Raw genomic sequence first — 14405 nt, 5'->3', positions numbered from 1 at the left:
TTCTGTGTGTGTGTGTTTGCAGTATGAGATTGGGGGAAGAGAGACCTGGACAGTTCTGGAAAGGGATGTCACTGTCAGAGATTATGAAGGGAGGAGATTGATATTGGAGCTGTCACACAAACACTGTGCTTAGACTCTAAGTCACGGCAATGTCACGGTATCTTGCAGATGCTGTCCTACCTGTAGTGTACCAAATGCTATCACCCACTATATTACTGCTTACCACTGGTAGTCTGTGGGAGACCTGCCACAGGGTGTCTCCCAACAACTCACTTCCAACACACACACATACACACACACACACACACACACACAAGATCCTTCAAGACCGTTCCCTTGGTGATGTACCGGAACAGAGCTAAGACATTGATTCACTGGGCTTAGAATGTACAGCAGGGTGGGTCAGACCAGTCTCACACACACACACACACACACACACACACACTCACACTCACTCATGTTCACACTCGCAGGCAAACATGCATTTATACACTCACTCATGTGTATTGCCCTCACAAATGTGCACACATTCCTCTCATACTGTCGGTATACGTACATATTTACATTCATACACACAACCCTAAGTAGCAAGCGTTGTTTATGTTTGGTACACGTGGTGCAGTGTGGAGTGTATACATCCATTATACATGCTTCAGAATGAATGTGGGTCAGTCAGATAGGTGACATGCTGTGTGGCCATTTCGTCAATGTGTGTGTGTGTGCGTGCGCGCGCAGAATAATGGTTGTTTTTATAAGTCGCCTGCTGCCTGTAACCCAGAGGAAGTGCTTTATAGGGACTGGGCTAGTCCCCCCACCCCCTGTTGTCCTCAGGCATGGGACTTGTGAGGGCGTGATTATCTACATTCACCAAGTTTAACAACGCATTTCAGGATTTTCTCAGTGAACTTGAAGAATCCCTGGTAGTCTGCGCAAAGCGATGCAGAGGTAGAGTGTGTTTAAGTGTACCCCAGACACACACCGCACACTTAAACAAGTTGTGCACCCCCCCCCACTTGCAGATATGCAGCACATGGGAGTTGGCCCAACAGTGTTTACTGTAAGCAAGGCTTTAAGGCCAGTCCCTAAGTGTTGGACACAAACGTGCCCGAGGGAGCCCAAACAGGGTCAACGTCCCTTCTCTACCCCGGTGTCTCCCAAATAAGGGCACAACGGATGGACAGATGATGAAGGTGCACACCTGTGCCTCGCGTGATCTCTCCCTGCCATTCCTCTGTGTGGCACACATGTGTGGCATTGTAAAGGGTCGCAAACGCCAAGCGCTGGCATTTCTCTGTCCGTGTGCGATGTGAGTTTGTCGCGTTCGTACCAGTGTGTGAGGGACACGCAGGGCGGGTGTTTGTGTATTATTAGACCTGCGGTGTTTTCTGATCAGCGGATGGGGTGTTGCGTTATTCTTGGTGTCTGCTAATAGCCTCGCATTCTGTAGACACCCTGCATGCACGTGTTACAAATGGCCATATGTCTGATGAAATATGGCAGACAACAACATTGTTATAATATATACAAAGTGTGTACACACAGTGGATCGGTAGCCCCGTACTGATGGCCTTGTGATGAGATGAGTCAGGTGTGAGAGGGGGTGAGTGGGAGAGAGTAGCAGGAGGTGTTAGATATGGGGTAAACACACTTGTCCTTGACCACCCTTTGGTGCCTTGTCACCACCTATATCTATATTTATATATATATATATGTATGTATGTGTGTGTGTGTGTGTCAAGGTCCTTGGTCTGCAATCAGGTTCCCTTCGCCTCACGTGTGGTGTGTGTGTGTGTGTGTGTGTGTGAGGGTGGGGAAGACCTCTGTCACTGGAAAGTGTGGTGGCCGCTTTTATTGTGGACCTCAAACAAGTCTAAGCTTTTACATTTGTGACACATCAACACCAGCTCAGCTCACTCACCCTCCCCTTGACTTCTCACGCCTCCCTATACACTCATACCCCCCCCCCCCCCCCCCCCCAACCCCATCAGCATAACAAACACAAATAAAAACTTCACCACCTGCAATTGGTGGTGGAAGTTGCTGCTGGACCCGCCCTACAAGGGTGTGCCTGCACAGTCAGTTTGGCCTCCGTGTTTGGTAAAACCGGCTTAGCGGCTAAAGACGAGTTGAATCTGATTCCCATGTGTGTCTGTGTGTCATATAGCATGGTGTGACGTCTTTGTGGGGTGGAGTGCATTTTCAGTGTAATCAAGCCTGAATCGTCAAGCTAAGCTAAAACGTGTGTGTGTGTGTGTGTGTGTGTGTGTGTGTGTGTGTGTGTGTGTGTGTGTGTGTGTGTGTGTGTGTGTGTGTGTGTGTGTGTGTGTGTGTGTGTGTGTGTGTGTGTGTGTGTGTGTGTGTGTGTGGCATAATGCCCCAGTTTGTCCATTTCTGCAGAGCGTAGCCTACGCACTATTCTCCCCAGTAGACAGACCGCTGTGTAAAGGGGGTAGAGTGGTCAACTCTACGGGGGCAGAGAGAGACAGTGTTTAATAGAGCGTACTCATCATCATCATCATCATCTTAGTGCAGTGAGCAATAACTGTGGTCTGGGTCAGGTCTGCTTTGCGCTGCGCATGCATATATACAGTAATGGCACAGTGAAGCATTTTTTCTTCATTTTAGCTCTATACTCTATAATCAAACGATTACTATGAGGTTAAAGTAGAGAATTCTCGGCTTTTATGTCATGGTATTTGTGTACATATTGGTTTCATCATTTAGAAATGGCAACACGTTTTATACATCGTCCCTCTGTTTCAGGGCATCATAAGTACATTGGGACAGATTCATCCATTTGTCCGATTGAAGCACTCATGTTTAGTATTTTGGTCAACAATTCTTTGCATGCAATAACTGCCTGAACTCTGTGACGCATTGACCCCACCAGACTCTGTGGGTATCTTCTCTGGTGATGCTCTGCCAGGCCTGTTCTGCAGCCATCTTCAGTTGTTTGTTTTGAGGTCTTTTTGCCTGAAATCTTGGCCAGTCAACAACTTTCCACTTGTTGGCCCTGAAAAAATCCCTAGTTGCTATGGTAGTATGTTTTGGGTCATTGTCCTGTTGTATGATGAAGCACCATCCAATGAATTTGGAGGCGTTTGCTTGTACTAGAGCAGACAAGATGTTTCTGTACACTTCAGAATACTGAATCCTGCTGCTGCTGTCAGCTGCTACATCATCAATTAAGACAAGTGAGCCAGGTCCAGTGGAAGCGATACATGCCCAAGCAATGTTAATCTCTGTCTCATCTGTCCACAAGACCTTTTTTCCAGAACTCTGAAGGCTCTTTTAGGTCCTTTTTTAGCAAACCGTAACCTAGCCATCCTGTTTTTGTGGATAACTAGAATGCTAGTCTCTGCCACATGCACAACTACCTCCTCTTAATCTTGGTGAGCATTCTTCGGTCATCCATTGTAGAAGTCTTCCTTGGCCTACCAGGTCATTTGTGATTTCTGAGCTCACCAGTGCTTTCTTTCGTTTGAATGTTGTTCCAAACTATTGATTTTTAGGTTGTAGGTTTAAGGTTTTGACTGTGTTCTGATGGATTTTTTCTGATATTTCAGCCTCATAATGGCTTCCCTGGCTTTCATTGACTTCTCTTTGGTCCTCATGTTGACAGACACCAATAACAGATTCCAAACACAAAGCCTAGAATTAATACTAGACATTGAGAGCTCTCTTATGACTGCACAAATGATGTGATGGAACACACCTGAAACACCTGTCAATTGTCCTATCACTTTTGGGTACCTTGTTTCTAAATGGTGAAACCAATATGTACACAAATACCATCAAATAACTAAACTAAATAAATATCTCCACTTTAACTGATTTACTGTGAAATGCATGCTTGATCAGGTTGAGATCAGGAGATTGACTCAGCCATTGCAGAATATTCCACTTCTTTGCCTTAAAAAACTCCTGGGTGACTTTCACAGTATGTTTTGGGTCATTGTCTATCTGTATTGTGAAGCGCCGTCCAATCAACTGCTGAATTTGGCTGAATCTGAGCCAAATTGCAGCGTAAGGATGGCCTGTTTCACTTGCATTGGAGCTCCTTTGACCACATGTTGTGCGTTCACGGCAACAGCTTCCAAATGCAAATGCCACACTTGGAATCAACTCAGAGCTTTTACCTGCTAATTGATTAAGAAATAACAAAGGAATAGCCCACACCTGTTCATGAAACTGCTTTTGAGTCAATTGTCCAATTACTTTTGGTCCCTTGAAAAAGAGGGGGCTACATATTAAAGAGCTGTAATTCCTAAATACCCTCAAATTATATATAACTGTAACTTGAATATGTTTTGGTAAAAAGCTAAAATAACAAAAATTGTGTCAGAGTCCAAATATATATGGACCTAACTGTGTGTATATATATATAATGTACATATATATCCATGTGTGTATGGACATATATACCTTGCCAAGAGTGTGCAAAGCTGTCATCATAGCAAAAGGTGGCTACTTTGAAGAATCTAAAATATATTGTTTGATACTTTTTTGTTTACTACATAATTCCATATGTGTTCCTTCATAGTTTTGATGTCTTCAATATTAATCTACAATGTAGAAAATAATAAAAAAATAAAGAAAAAACCATTGAATGAGAAGGTGTGTCCAAACTTTTGACTGGTACTGATATATATATACACACACACACACACACACACACACACACTAATGTTCTCTCTAGTAGATGTAGTTGGGCAACATCTATTCCCCTTTGGAATGCTTTGTTAGAGGTGAAGGCCCTTTGTGCCCAAATCAGCTGGGGTTTGGGATAGGAGTGAAAATGCTGAGTCAACATCAGTACAGTATTTCTCCTAAGCCTAACTGCTGATACTGTATGTTTCTACATGGCCATCCCCATTCTCCTGTATGCCTGGAAGAGGATGTCAGAGCCTGGCACGCTGACTGCTCTGTTGCGTAACTGGGCTCAAGGCCTTGCCCTGCAGTGTACCCCTGGCCTATTGTCCCTGGCCACAGGCGTGTGATGGGGAGAGAGTACCCAACACTGGGCCAAACTGATATAACCGTGACTCATCCATCAGGCCTCGATGACTAGTCCAGAAAAGCGCACATCCACTTACGTACACACACACACACACACACACACACACACACACACACACACTCACACACAGACACTCACACACAGACACTCACACACAGACACACACACACACACACACACACACACACACAGACACTCACACACAGACACTCACACACCCTTGCTCAATCTTTCAATCTCGCGCACACACACACACACCCCCACAGTCCAGTGCACTTTGCTGTGTTCCTTTGGCCCATTTCCCTGGTCTCTCTGGATTAGAGGGATCAGGCCAGCATTGTACTGTTGGTCCAGGGATCACAGGCACCGGGAGCCTTTGTACATACATATATGCACGCAACCACACATAATACTCCATCGCCCTTTACCCCCCCCCCTCCCCCTCCCCCTCCCCCCTCACTAGGGAGTCCCTCCCGGGCTATGGCCAGACAAAAGGGGAAGTCCCATGCCAGAATACACCACCTAATCTCTCTCTCTCTCTCTCTCTCAATTAGGAGTGGGACCCTTGCGCTCCAGGATTGATTATTCCCAGCTCTAATCCAAGTGGTGAAGTGGAACATTGGGGATTAACATGCGATTAGTACCTAGTGGTCAACACACCAACTTGGGCCACCCATCCTGCTCTCCTAGCCCTGCACTGTCTCAGCCCTGCGAGCCATGCTGATTTACCTCACCTTTCACTCACTAGTAGTCCCTCAGGTGTATGTGTGTGTGTGTGTGCCTGTGTGCCTGTGTGTGTGTGTGCCTGTGTGTATATGCCTGTGTGTGTGTATATGACTGTAGGTATATTTATGGATATGTTATAATGGGGTAGTTGTAGAGGAATATTTCTGTGTGCCAAAGCTGCTCAGGACATGGTTGTTTATCATTGCAAATGTTGTTGTGAATACGCTGTAATTTGAGTTTGATTTGTTGTTTTGACTCGAAGCAGGACAGTTGTTGTGGTCGAACTTTCTACCACTCTCCGTTGACTGCAGGCTAACGCACACTGGGTGGTGACAGGAAGGGCAGACGGTTTAAACATCACTGTGCTCCCTATTTGTTTGTCAGAGTGTTTGTTTGTGTGTTGGACTCCGCTTATTCCTGCCTGTCAGAACTGGGTTTGGTCAGATCGGATATATTGATATGAGACTTGAGACTTCTGTCTCTCGTCTCGTGCTCCTTATTTATTTCATCTTAAAACAGCAGCCTCACACTCCCTCTCAAATTCCATCTTCTGTTTTCCCTCCCGTCTGTTTCTCTGTCCCTTCCTCCCTGCTCCTGCTCTATCTCGGCTGATAAGGACAGTCAAGTCAAGCAGGTGAAAGGAAAGAGAAACGGCTTAAAACAGCAGTTTCATTTTCTATTATTAGATATCTCTCTTTGCATTCCTCTCTCCCCAATTCTAATTCTCTACTGTATCGACATGGTCACGCTGAGTTGAATTTGCAGAAGCAATTAACAATTCAACAGCTATTAATATAAATCCAACCAAACCGTGTCTCTACCTATGACTATTCCGTATGGTTTTGTCTCTCTCTCTCTCTTTTCTATGCTCCTTTTCTCTCCTCTCCCCTCCCCCTCTTTTTCGGTCTCTCTCTCTCTCCTTCCTCTTTGTTTGCTTGTTCCTGTCCTCAGTGCTTGGTTCCCACCCAACAACAGCTGCCGGCCTGTGATAGGCTGAGGGTTGGGTAGGAGGAGGAGCGAGGGGGGTTGTTGTGATCCTTTTCTCGCTGTGAGCTCAGCAGAGACGTCAGTTCAGTATCGGCGGCGAGAGACAGAGTGAGACAGGAATCCGTGCTCGCTCTCATTCGCAATCTACAGCCTCCAGAGCTGTCTAAACCCCATTTTATGAACACTACACACACACGGACGAGATCCTAACCCAACCAGGGACTGTACTAACCTATTTCTTGGATGAGGAAAAGCAAAAGGAACTAAAAGGATTTCTCTCCTCTCTTCTCTTTCTCCTTCCTGCTTTGCCCTTTGTTTTTGCTGCTGTGCTGTCTGCCCGAGCAGGCATCCGGCAGCGCCCCCTAGCGAGACAGAGCGGTACAGCCAGAGCATAGGCAGCCAGACGAGAGGTCGAGCTGCTTGCCTCTCCGACGCCGTGGGCCCCCCCAGCTCAGTAGTCCGATGCGGAGTGAGGATGAGTCCCGCTCTAGAAGCCCTCATGCAGGCGGACGGAACACCCTACTCCGGAAAAGGGGTGATGCTTGAGCCCTTCGTGCACCAGGTCGGAGGCCATTCCTGCGTGCTGCGCTTCGGGGAGCAGACCATCTGCAAGCCCCTCATCCCCCGCGAGCACCAGTTCTACAAGAGCCTGCCTCCCGAGATGAGGAAGTTCACCCCTCAATATAAAGGTAAGGGACCCCCACCAACCCCCGCCACCCCCGCCTTATCTCAAAACCTGTTATAACCATCTGAACAACATTAGACCATCAGTCCAGGATGTGCGTGTGTATGTTTGATGTGTGATGATGTTGCTATTGCCCAGTATTTTTCTCTCCTTCCCCTCTCTTTCTTTCTCTGTCTCTCTCCCCCCCTCTCTCTCTCTCACTGACTGATATCCTTCACTGCTGTGCTGTGTGTAATGTCGGCTGCGTTGAGGATTAAGGATCTTTTGGAGATGGTGGCGCAGCAGTATAAAGGGGATTAGTTTGACAGGGGGCTTTAGTAGCGTGGGGGGGTTGGGGGAATGTACAGTATGGTGCACACTGCTGCATCAGAGGACCGCAGTGTCGGAGCATGCCTCTTGGGAAGCGGTGTGGAGACGACAGGCTCTTTATCCCTTGATGGATTGGTATGACCCCTTTTACCAAAGGACAAGAGCACACTGCCTCTCTCTCTCTCTCTCTCTCTCACATGCACGTACACACACACACCAAGGTGTCCGTGGGTAGGTAAGTCCAAGAGAGTAGACTTCAAATGGAACTCGGGAGGTGTGATCCCTGTTGTTGGCATGTCACAGTGGAACCATATCTTCTGGGCCCATCAGTATGTGAGACGGCGGCCCAGTCCCAGGCCTCTTGTGACAGAGGGATATCATGTAAACCCTCCCCATATGAGAAGAGGCTGTGGTTGTAGCCCCGTCTCTGACTCCGTGCCACGGGGGGGGGGGGGGGGGGTGAGTTCCCAGTCAACTTGACCACCATGTCGTGCCTCACAAGAACGGTAGGGTTACAGGACGGGGGGTAGAGTTCCGGACGAGGTCAATAATTAATGGGACAGATCATCATCATCAGCAGCGGAATGCTGAGTGGGAGAGATCTCTTCGTGTCTGGATGCCAGCCCGTCATGGAAAAAACATACCTACGCACACAAACACACACACACACACACCCATTGGATGGAATATTGTGTTCTGCATTGTATCTCAAATGCCATGATGTTTCTTTCAATGCCTCTTTGACAGTGGCAGGAACAGACAGTCCCACACACACACTTACATCACACGCGTATAGCGACACACAGACTCACGTCAGTCTTAAAGAGGTTGTGCGAGTTAAGATGCCGGTGTGGTATCTGACTCCACAGCAATGCATCATGGGACTATGGTATCACTATACTATCAGAGGCACAGAGCGTGATTCAGAGAAGAGAGGAGATGGAGAACATCTACTAGAGAAAGCTAGACCGGTGATTTCTAAAACCTCACTGAATATTTCAACACTCTTACTCACACATCAATACAGCAATTCACAAACAAAGACACACACACACACACACACAATTTAACATTCTCACTAAGCACTGATTCATGTTCTCACACACTCATAATGTGTCACATGTCCTGATGACCGCATCCACGGTCAGGAGAGGGTTAACAACCTGAGAATTCTGCAGGATAACGACATCACTACCCATGACATCACTCGGGGCAGAAGTTGTAGAGGAGAGATGAGCGCTGGGTCTCATTGTCGGCCATTTTACTAGCCAGGCTCCTCCTTTTCAAAATGAAGAGCATGCCTTTATTTATGCCAAAGGTAACCTTTCAGGGTGGTTTTGTTGTGTAAATATATCACAGAAAGGCATGGAGCTGCTTTTGTGTTTCATTGTCATGCTTATTATTCCCAATGGGCCATCCCAATCCCCTATCTCTACACACCCCCACCCCCCCCCCCCCCCTCTCTCTCTCTCTCTCTCTCTCTCTCTCTCTCCTTATCTCTCTGTCCATCTCTCTTCCTATCTGGTTTTTCTGTCAGCTTCTGCAGCTGTGTTGTTTACTCCCCCTGTCTGACACCTCCCCTTTCCCAGCAGAGATAACTGCAGTACACAGGCCCTTCTATGGGCGTCATTAGGGGGGGGGGGGGGGTGCTGTGTGCGTGCTGTGTGTGTGCTGTGTGTGTGCTGTGTGTGCATGTTTGGGGAACGCATCATAAATTATCCCACAGACTAAGAAACAGTGTTCTAGTTCTCTGAGAGACTGTTCCAGGGAGAAACTGTCACCTCTCCCCCGACTCTCCACTCATCCCAACTCTCATTTCTCTCTTCCCCTTTTTCGTTTGTCAGATTATTGGGATTGTTGCCCAAAACTTTACTTTGTAAAAAGGCAAGCCAGACCTTAAATGCACCCATAAATGAGTCTGTGCAATTGTATGACTTGGCTTTATTTTTGTTTGATCTGAAGATGGAACCAATATACCTCTGATATATGTCTAAATAAATAAATGTCTGATAAATGTCTTTATTGCTGGTGTGTTATTGTCAATATTGTGTTTGAGCTCATTGGAGTGTTGTTGACTGATGGTTTATGAATTTTATGGTTTTTTGAAAAGGGTTATCTTATCTTTGTTGTGCCAGATTGAAACGTTGTAATGTACTCCTCATCAGTTGTGGTTGGATCATGGGGATGGGGATGGGGTTGGGGCAGCGGTTAGTCAATAAAGATGAGATTTGAGTTTCACACATTCTGGACTCCTGTGGTGTTTGTGTATCTCTCTGTTCTCCACTTCGTCAGGGCTTTTTTATCAGTGACACACACTCTTAGTGCTCATGCATCTGCTGTTGCTACCTCATGCTATTTCTCTCTCTCTCTGCTCATCCCTTCCCTCTCTCTTTGAAACCTGTACTCCCTCCATAGGATGCCTGTGTTTGTTTGTTTGTGTGTGTGTGTGTGTGTGTGTCTGTGTATCTATCTCTTTACAGAGTGTATTTTAATGGCTGGAGACTGGACACAGTTGGTAAGAGTTGCCTAAGAAATCCCAGTTTTGGGAGGTCTTGGCTAAATCAGCAGCCATTGCATAATAAAAGAGGGTCTCCAATGCCTTGTACTAACCGATCCATCTCTCTCTCTCTCCCCCCTCCCTCCATCTTTCTCACTCTCAGGTGTGGTATCAGTCAGCTTTGAAGAGGATGAGGAGGAGAACCTGTGCCTCATTGCCTACCCCCTCCATAGTGAAGCAGCTGACTCCGAGAACAAGGACCCCTTGGCCGATTGTGAGCCCAAGAGCAAGATGATCAAGTGGGGCAACAAGAAGCAGTCGTCCTCCCTGCTCCTGGAGAACGATAACTTCACCAAAGACCGGGCCCGACAGATCAGACAGAAGGAGGACAAGATCAAGAGGTGAGCATACGCACGCGTACACACACACACACACACACACACACAATGTCAATGTCATTCTTGCATGTCACACACATACACACAAGCGCACACATACCAACAATCTATGGACTATATTCCATTGTATGTATGGCGAGTGTCAGATGTTGAACGTCTCTGTGCCTGTCTTCTCCTGTGTGTAGTTATAACCGCGAGGAGTCTCAGCAGCAGCAGCAGCAGGCGGAGGTGCTCCGCTACAACCTGGAGAAGGGCAACGTGGTCCCTCAGATCAAACACAACCCCTGGAGCCTCAAGTGCCACCAGCAGCACCTCCAGAGGATGAAGGAGAACTCCAAGCACCGCAACCAATATAGTATCCTTTCACTGGCCTGTTACTGAACGTTCATAAGACCACAAGGTCTACTCTGCATTCGTTTTACTATGGTACCGTACATTATGGCTTCAGTTAGGATTATTCGAGTTTTGTGGAGCTAGACTGATCCAAAAATGACAGGTGTGACTTGAAGTCATTAGAAGAGCTCTCTCCCTCTGTTGAACTTTATGGATTGATTTTGAGACAATAGATAGATAGATAGATAGATAGATAGATAGATAAAAGAAACAGTTTCCAGTTCTATTTTGTTGGTTGGCCCTTGACCCTGTTCCAGAATTCATCTTGTTGGAGAACCTGACGTGGCGTCATGCAGTGCCTTGTGTCCTGGACCTCAAGATGGGCACGCGCCAGCACGGAGACGACGCCTCAGAGGAGAAGAAGGCCAATCAGATCCGCAAATGCCAACAGAGCACATCGGCCTCCATCGGGGTCCGCCTATGTGGCATGCAGGTACAGCCTGGAATGATACGCCACACACACACACACAAACGGTCAATTAGTTTTCTTATTATGACCATGCTTGTCGCTGATGGTGTTTTTGTTGTACCCCCTAGGTCTACCAGTCCGACTCAGGCCAGCTGATGTTCATGAACAAGTACCACGGTCGTAAGCTGACCCTGCCAGGCTTCAAGGAGGCCCTATTCCAGTTCTTCCACGACGGGCACCGTCTGCGGCGCGAGCTGCTCTCCCCGGTCCTCCGCAAGCTCCAGGAGATGCAGGCCGTGCTGGAGTCCTGCGAGTCGTACCGCTTCTACTCCAGCTCCCTCCTCATCATCTACGACGGTGAGCCCCCCCGCGCCGCTTTCAGACCCCGACACCGCGGGGGAGAGGACGGCGATGAGGACGAGCCCTCCGATGAGGACGAGGAGGAAGAGGAGGAGGAGGAGGATGAAGAGGAGGGGGCGGCGTTTGGGTTCCCCCGTGCCTCTGCGGCGGGCAGCAGTGGTGGCGTAGTTGGCGGGAACGGTAAGGCTACCCGCTCGTCCCGTGGAGGAGGAGGAGAGACCAGCAGCCCCATGGTGGACGTGCGTATGATTGACTTTGCCCACACCACCTGCCGTCATTACGGGGAGGACAGCGTGGTGCATGAGGGTCAGGACAGTGGCTACATCTTCGGCCTCCAGAATCTCATCACCATCATCTCCCAGCTGGAGGAGCACAGCGCTGAAGACTGAGCCTGGCCTCGGAAACACAGAACCTGGGAATAAAAAAGCTACTATGCTGTTAGCCCGACTCCTCCGTCGATGCATTGTCCCTAATGCCCACACGGGGGTCCGACCCTCCACCAGGGGGGGAAACTGGGACGCTTCTGGGTCGGGGGAGGGGCCCCCTGCGGTTGGTCCTGCACCCTCCCCCACCTGACTAACACAGGATAGGACTCCCTGTGCACTCGCTTGCACACTTCTCTTGTCTCTACGACTGCTCCTTCCTCTCTTTCTTTTTTTTCGACATGCTTGGAGAGGTGGTGTATGAGACTCTGGTCTATGAACGGCCTCAGGGACTCCTGTAGCGTCCTCTCTTCTCCCTGTCTCTCCTCTCCTCCTCTGTTACAGACTGTGGTTTTCTTACTGTAAGTGCTCTCTGAGAGAGAACGAGAGAGAGAAGGCAAGCTCAAGTGTAGTTGTTGGAGTCTGACTCGGTGCTTAAACCTGTAAGATGAAAAGTGAGTTTTTTGGAAGGAGTTAGTTCTGCCACTTCCCCAAAAGCACAGCACACATGAGTGGGGAATAGTTCTGGCCGCTGGCAGCCCTGTAGCAAGCGACGACTCATCGCTCCCCTACGACGGACATTTTGTATTCTTCCTGATGTCTCTGCCGACCCCAGCAACAAAGAAATATAGACTTTTGTGCTGCCTTTGGGTGTCCAGATTTACAACATCAACATTTGTTATTTCTTGGCAGGAGAATAAGATTTAGGTGTAAAAGAAGAAGGGATTTAACCTTTTTATCAACCATGTTTCTCCCCTGTACTGTTTTGTCCCTGAATGAAAGACATTTATAGTGGGGAGTTTTATAAGGGGATGACATCATTGCTTTGTCACTTTCTTTGTTTTTGTCTGATTTTGCTCCTCTTCATTCCTGAAATGGTGACTAAAGAAGAGAATATATTGATAAGAACAATAGATACAAAGACTATATAGAGACTATTTATTTGACATATTTCTAAAAAAAAAAATGAATAAAAACAAAAAATGAGAAACAAATGGACAATGACTACATTCCATATTACTGTTAATGAATGTTCTGTTCTGATATTGACATTAGTGAATATTGTTTTTTTTGCAAGTGCAGATACCTCTCTCTTGTGTTCCTGTGTGTCAACAGTATGTTGGAAAAATAAAGACATTTGTTTGTGGTAAAAGCATTTTGCGTCTGGTCTTTGAGTGTATTGCCTGATTGAGGCATGTGAATGGTGGGTAGGGGCAGAGGGTGAAATAACAAGGGGGATTTTGCAGAGGAAAAATTGCAAAGATACATCATAGAAATCAAGTGGTAATTGCATGTCCATCATTTAAGTTTTTTGTCAGTGGCCCACTCTTTGGTCGATAGAAATGACATTTTAAGCCTCACCCAAAAATAAATAATTAAAAGAGAATGAGATAATTTAAGCCTCCCACCAAATCTCACAATTCAATAAATCTCTTAACAAGCTGACCCTGTGTGTTAAAAAGCAGCATCACAATAACTATAACTGAGTAACTGAGAAAAATGGAGGCTTGCTGAATACCTAGGCTTGATGTTTATGTGCAACATAAATGCGTTAAAGAGAGGGTAAATAGGGGAAGCCAAACACTGGACACCTCATTGCATTCGGAACGCTCCTCGAAAGTTCATCCTATTAAGCAGTTTACGTTTTTTTTTGTTAGTTTCTTGGCTGCCGACTGGTGACGTCTGTGACTGCCGCGCATGTCCCAGCATGTTCCCAGCATTAGCCCCCCCCCCCCCCCCCCTTTGCTGGGATTATATTCCGTTCAAAATCTGGAAAAATACTATATTGGAAAAAAATGCTGCACTCTGCATCTCTGCGACAACGCATGCTAGCAGAACCATGAGGTGGTGTGATGTTGGCTGAAGCTGGACACTGTAATTCCCATGGCAATCGCCTCAACCGACCTCTTGGTTTACCTGTGCACCCTGACCCCCGGAGTGAGAGCTGTTTCCACACGGCGGGAGCTTTGACTCAGCCCAAATCGGCTCTCTAGGGCCGGAAAACTGGAGGTGGAGGATAATTCCACCGAAGGATTGATCATGTGGAAAGTATGTGTGGAATGTTGCTTCACACTATGAGTTGGTAGAGGCTTGATCCACCTGCTGCTTCTCATGGAAAAAAAAAAAAGAAAAAAGTAATCTATGAAAGAGCGACTTTATACAAAGCTTTAGGTGGGTGGAAACTGGCCACAGATACCT

General features: G+C 47.2%; 1 protein-coding gene across 1 annotated transcript; it reads left to right on the top strand.

Moving 5' to 3' along the window:
• The first annotated feature begins 6811 nt into the window (after window positions 1-6811).
• Window positions 6812-13362, top strand: ip6k2b (inositol hexakisphosphate kinase 2b). The gene is made up of 5 exons (XM_083668009.1): window positions 6812-7422; window positions 10388-10625; window positions 10808-10977; window positions 11273-11448; window positions 11553-13362. The coding sequence occupies exons 1-5, from the start codon at window positions 7209-7211 to the stop codon at window positions 12171-12173; spliced, it is 1419 nt and encodes a 472-aa protein (XP_083524135.1). The 5' UTR covers window positions 6812-7208; the 3' UTR covers window positions 12174-13362.
• The last annotated feature ends 1043 nt before the right edge of the window (window positions 13363-14405 follow it).

Source organism: Argentina silus, assembly GCF_951799395.1.
Source record: "Argentina silus genome assembly, chromosome: 4".
Lineage (NCBI taxonomy): Eukaryota > Metazoa > Chordata > Actinopteri > Argentiniformes > Argentinidae > Argentina > Argentina silus.
This window is presented reverse-complemented; position numbering and strand designations above follow the sequence as displayed.

Excerpts from the sequence above, each read along its gene's own strand:
- ip6k2b (XM_083668009.1), top strand. The coding sequence starts at position 7,209 with ATGAGTCCCGCTCTAGAAGCCCTCATGCAGGCGGACGGAACACCCTAC. Across the intron at positions 10,978-11,272 it reads CAAGCACCGCAACCAATATA|AATTCATCTTGTTGGAGAAC; the intron begins GTATCCTTTCAC and ends ACCCTGTTCCAG. Across the intron at positions 11,449-11,552 it reads TCCGCCTATGTGGCATGCAG|GTCTACCAGTCCGACTCAGG; the intron begins GTACAGCCTGGA and ends TGTACCCCCTAG.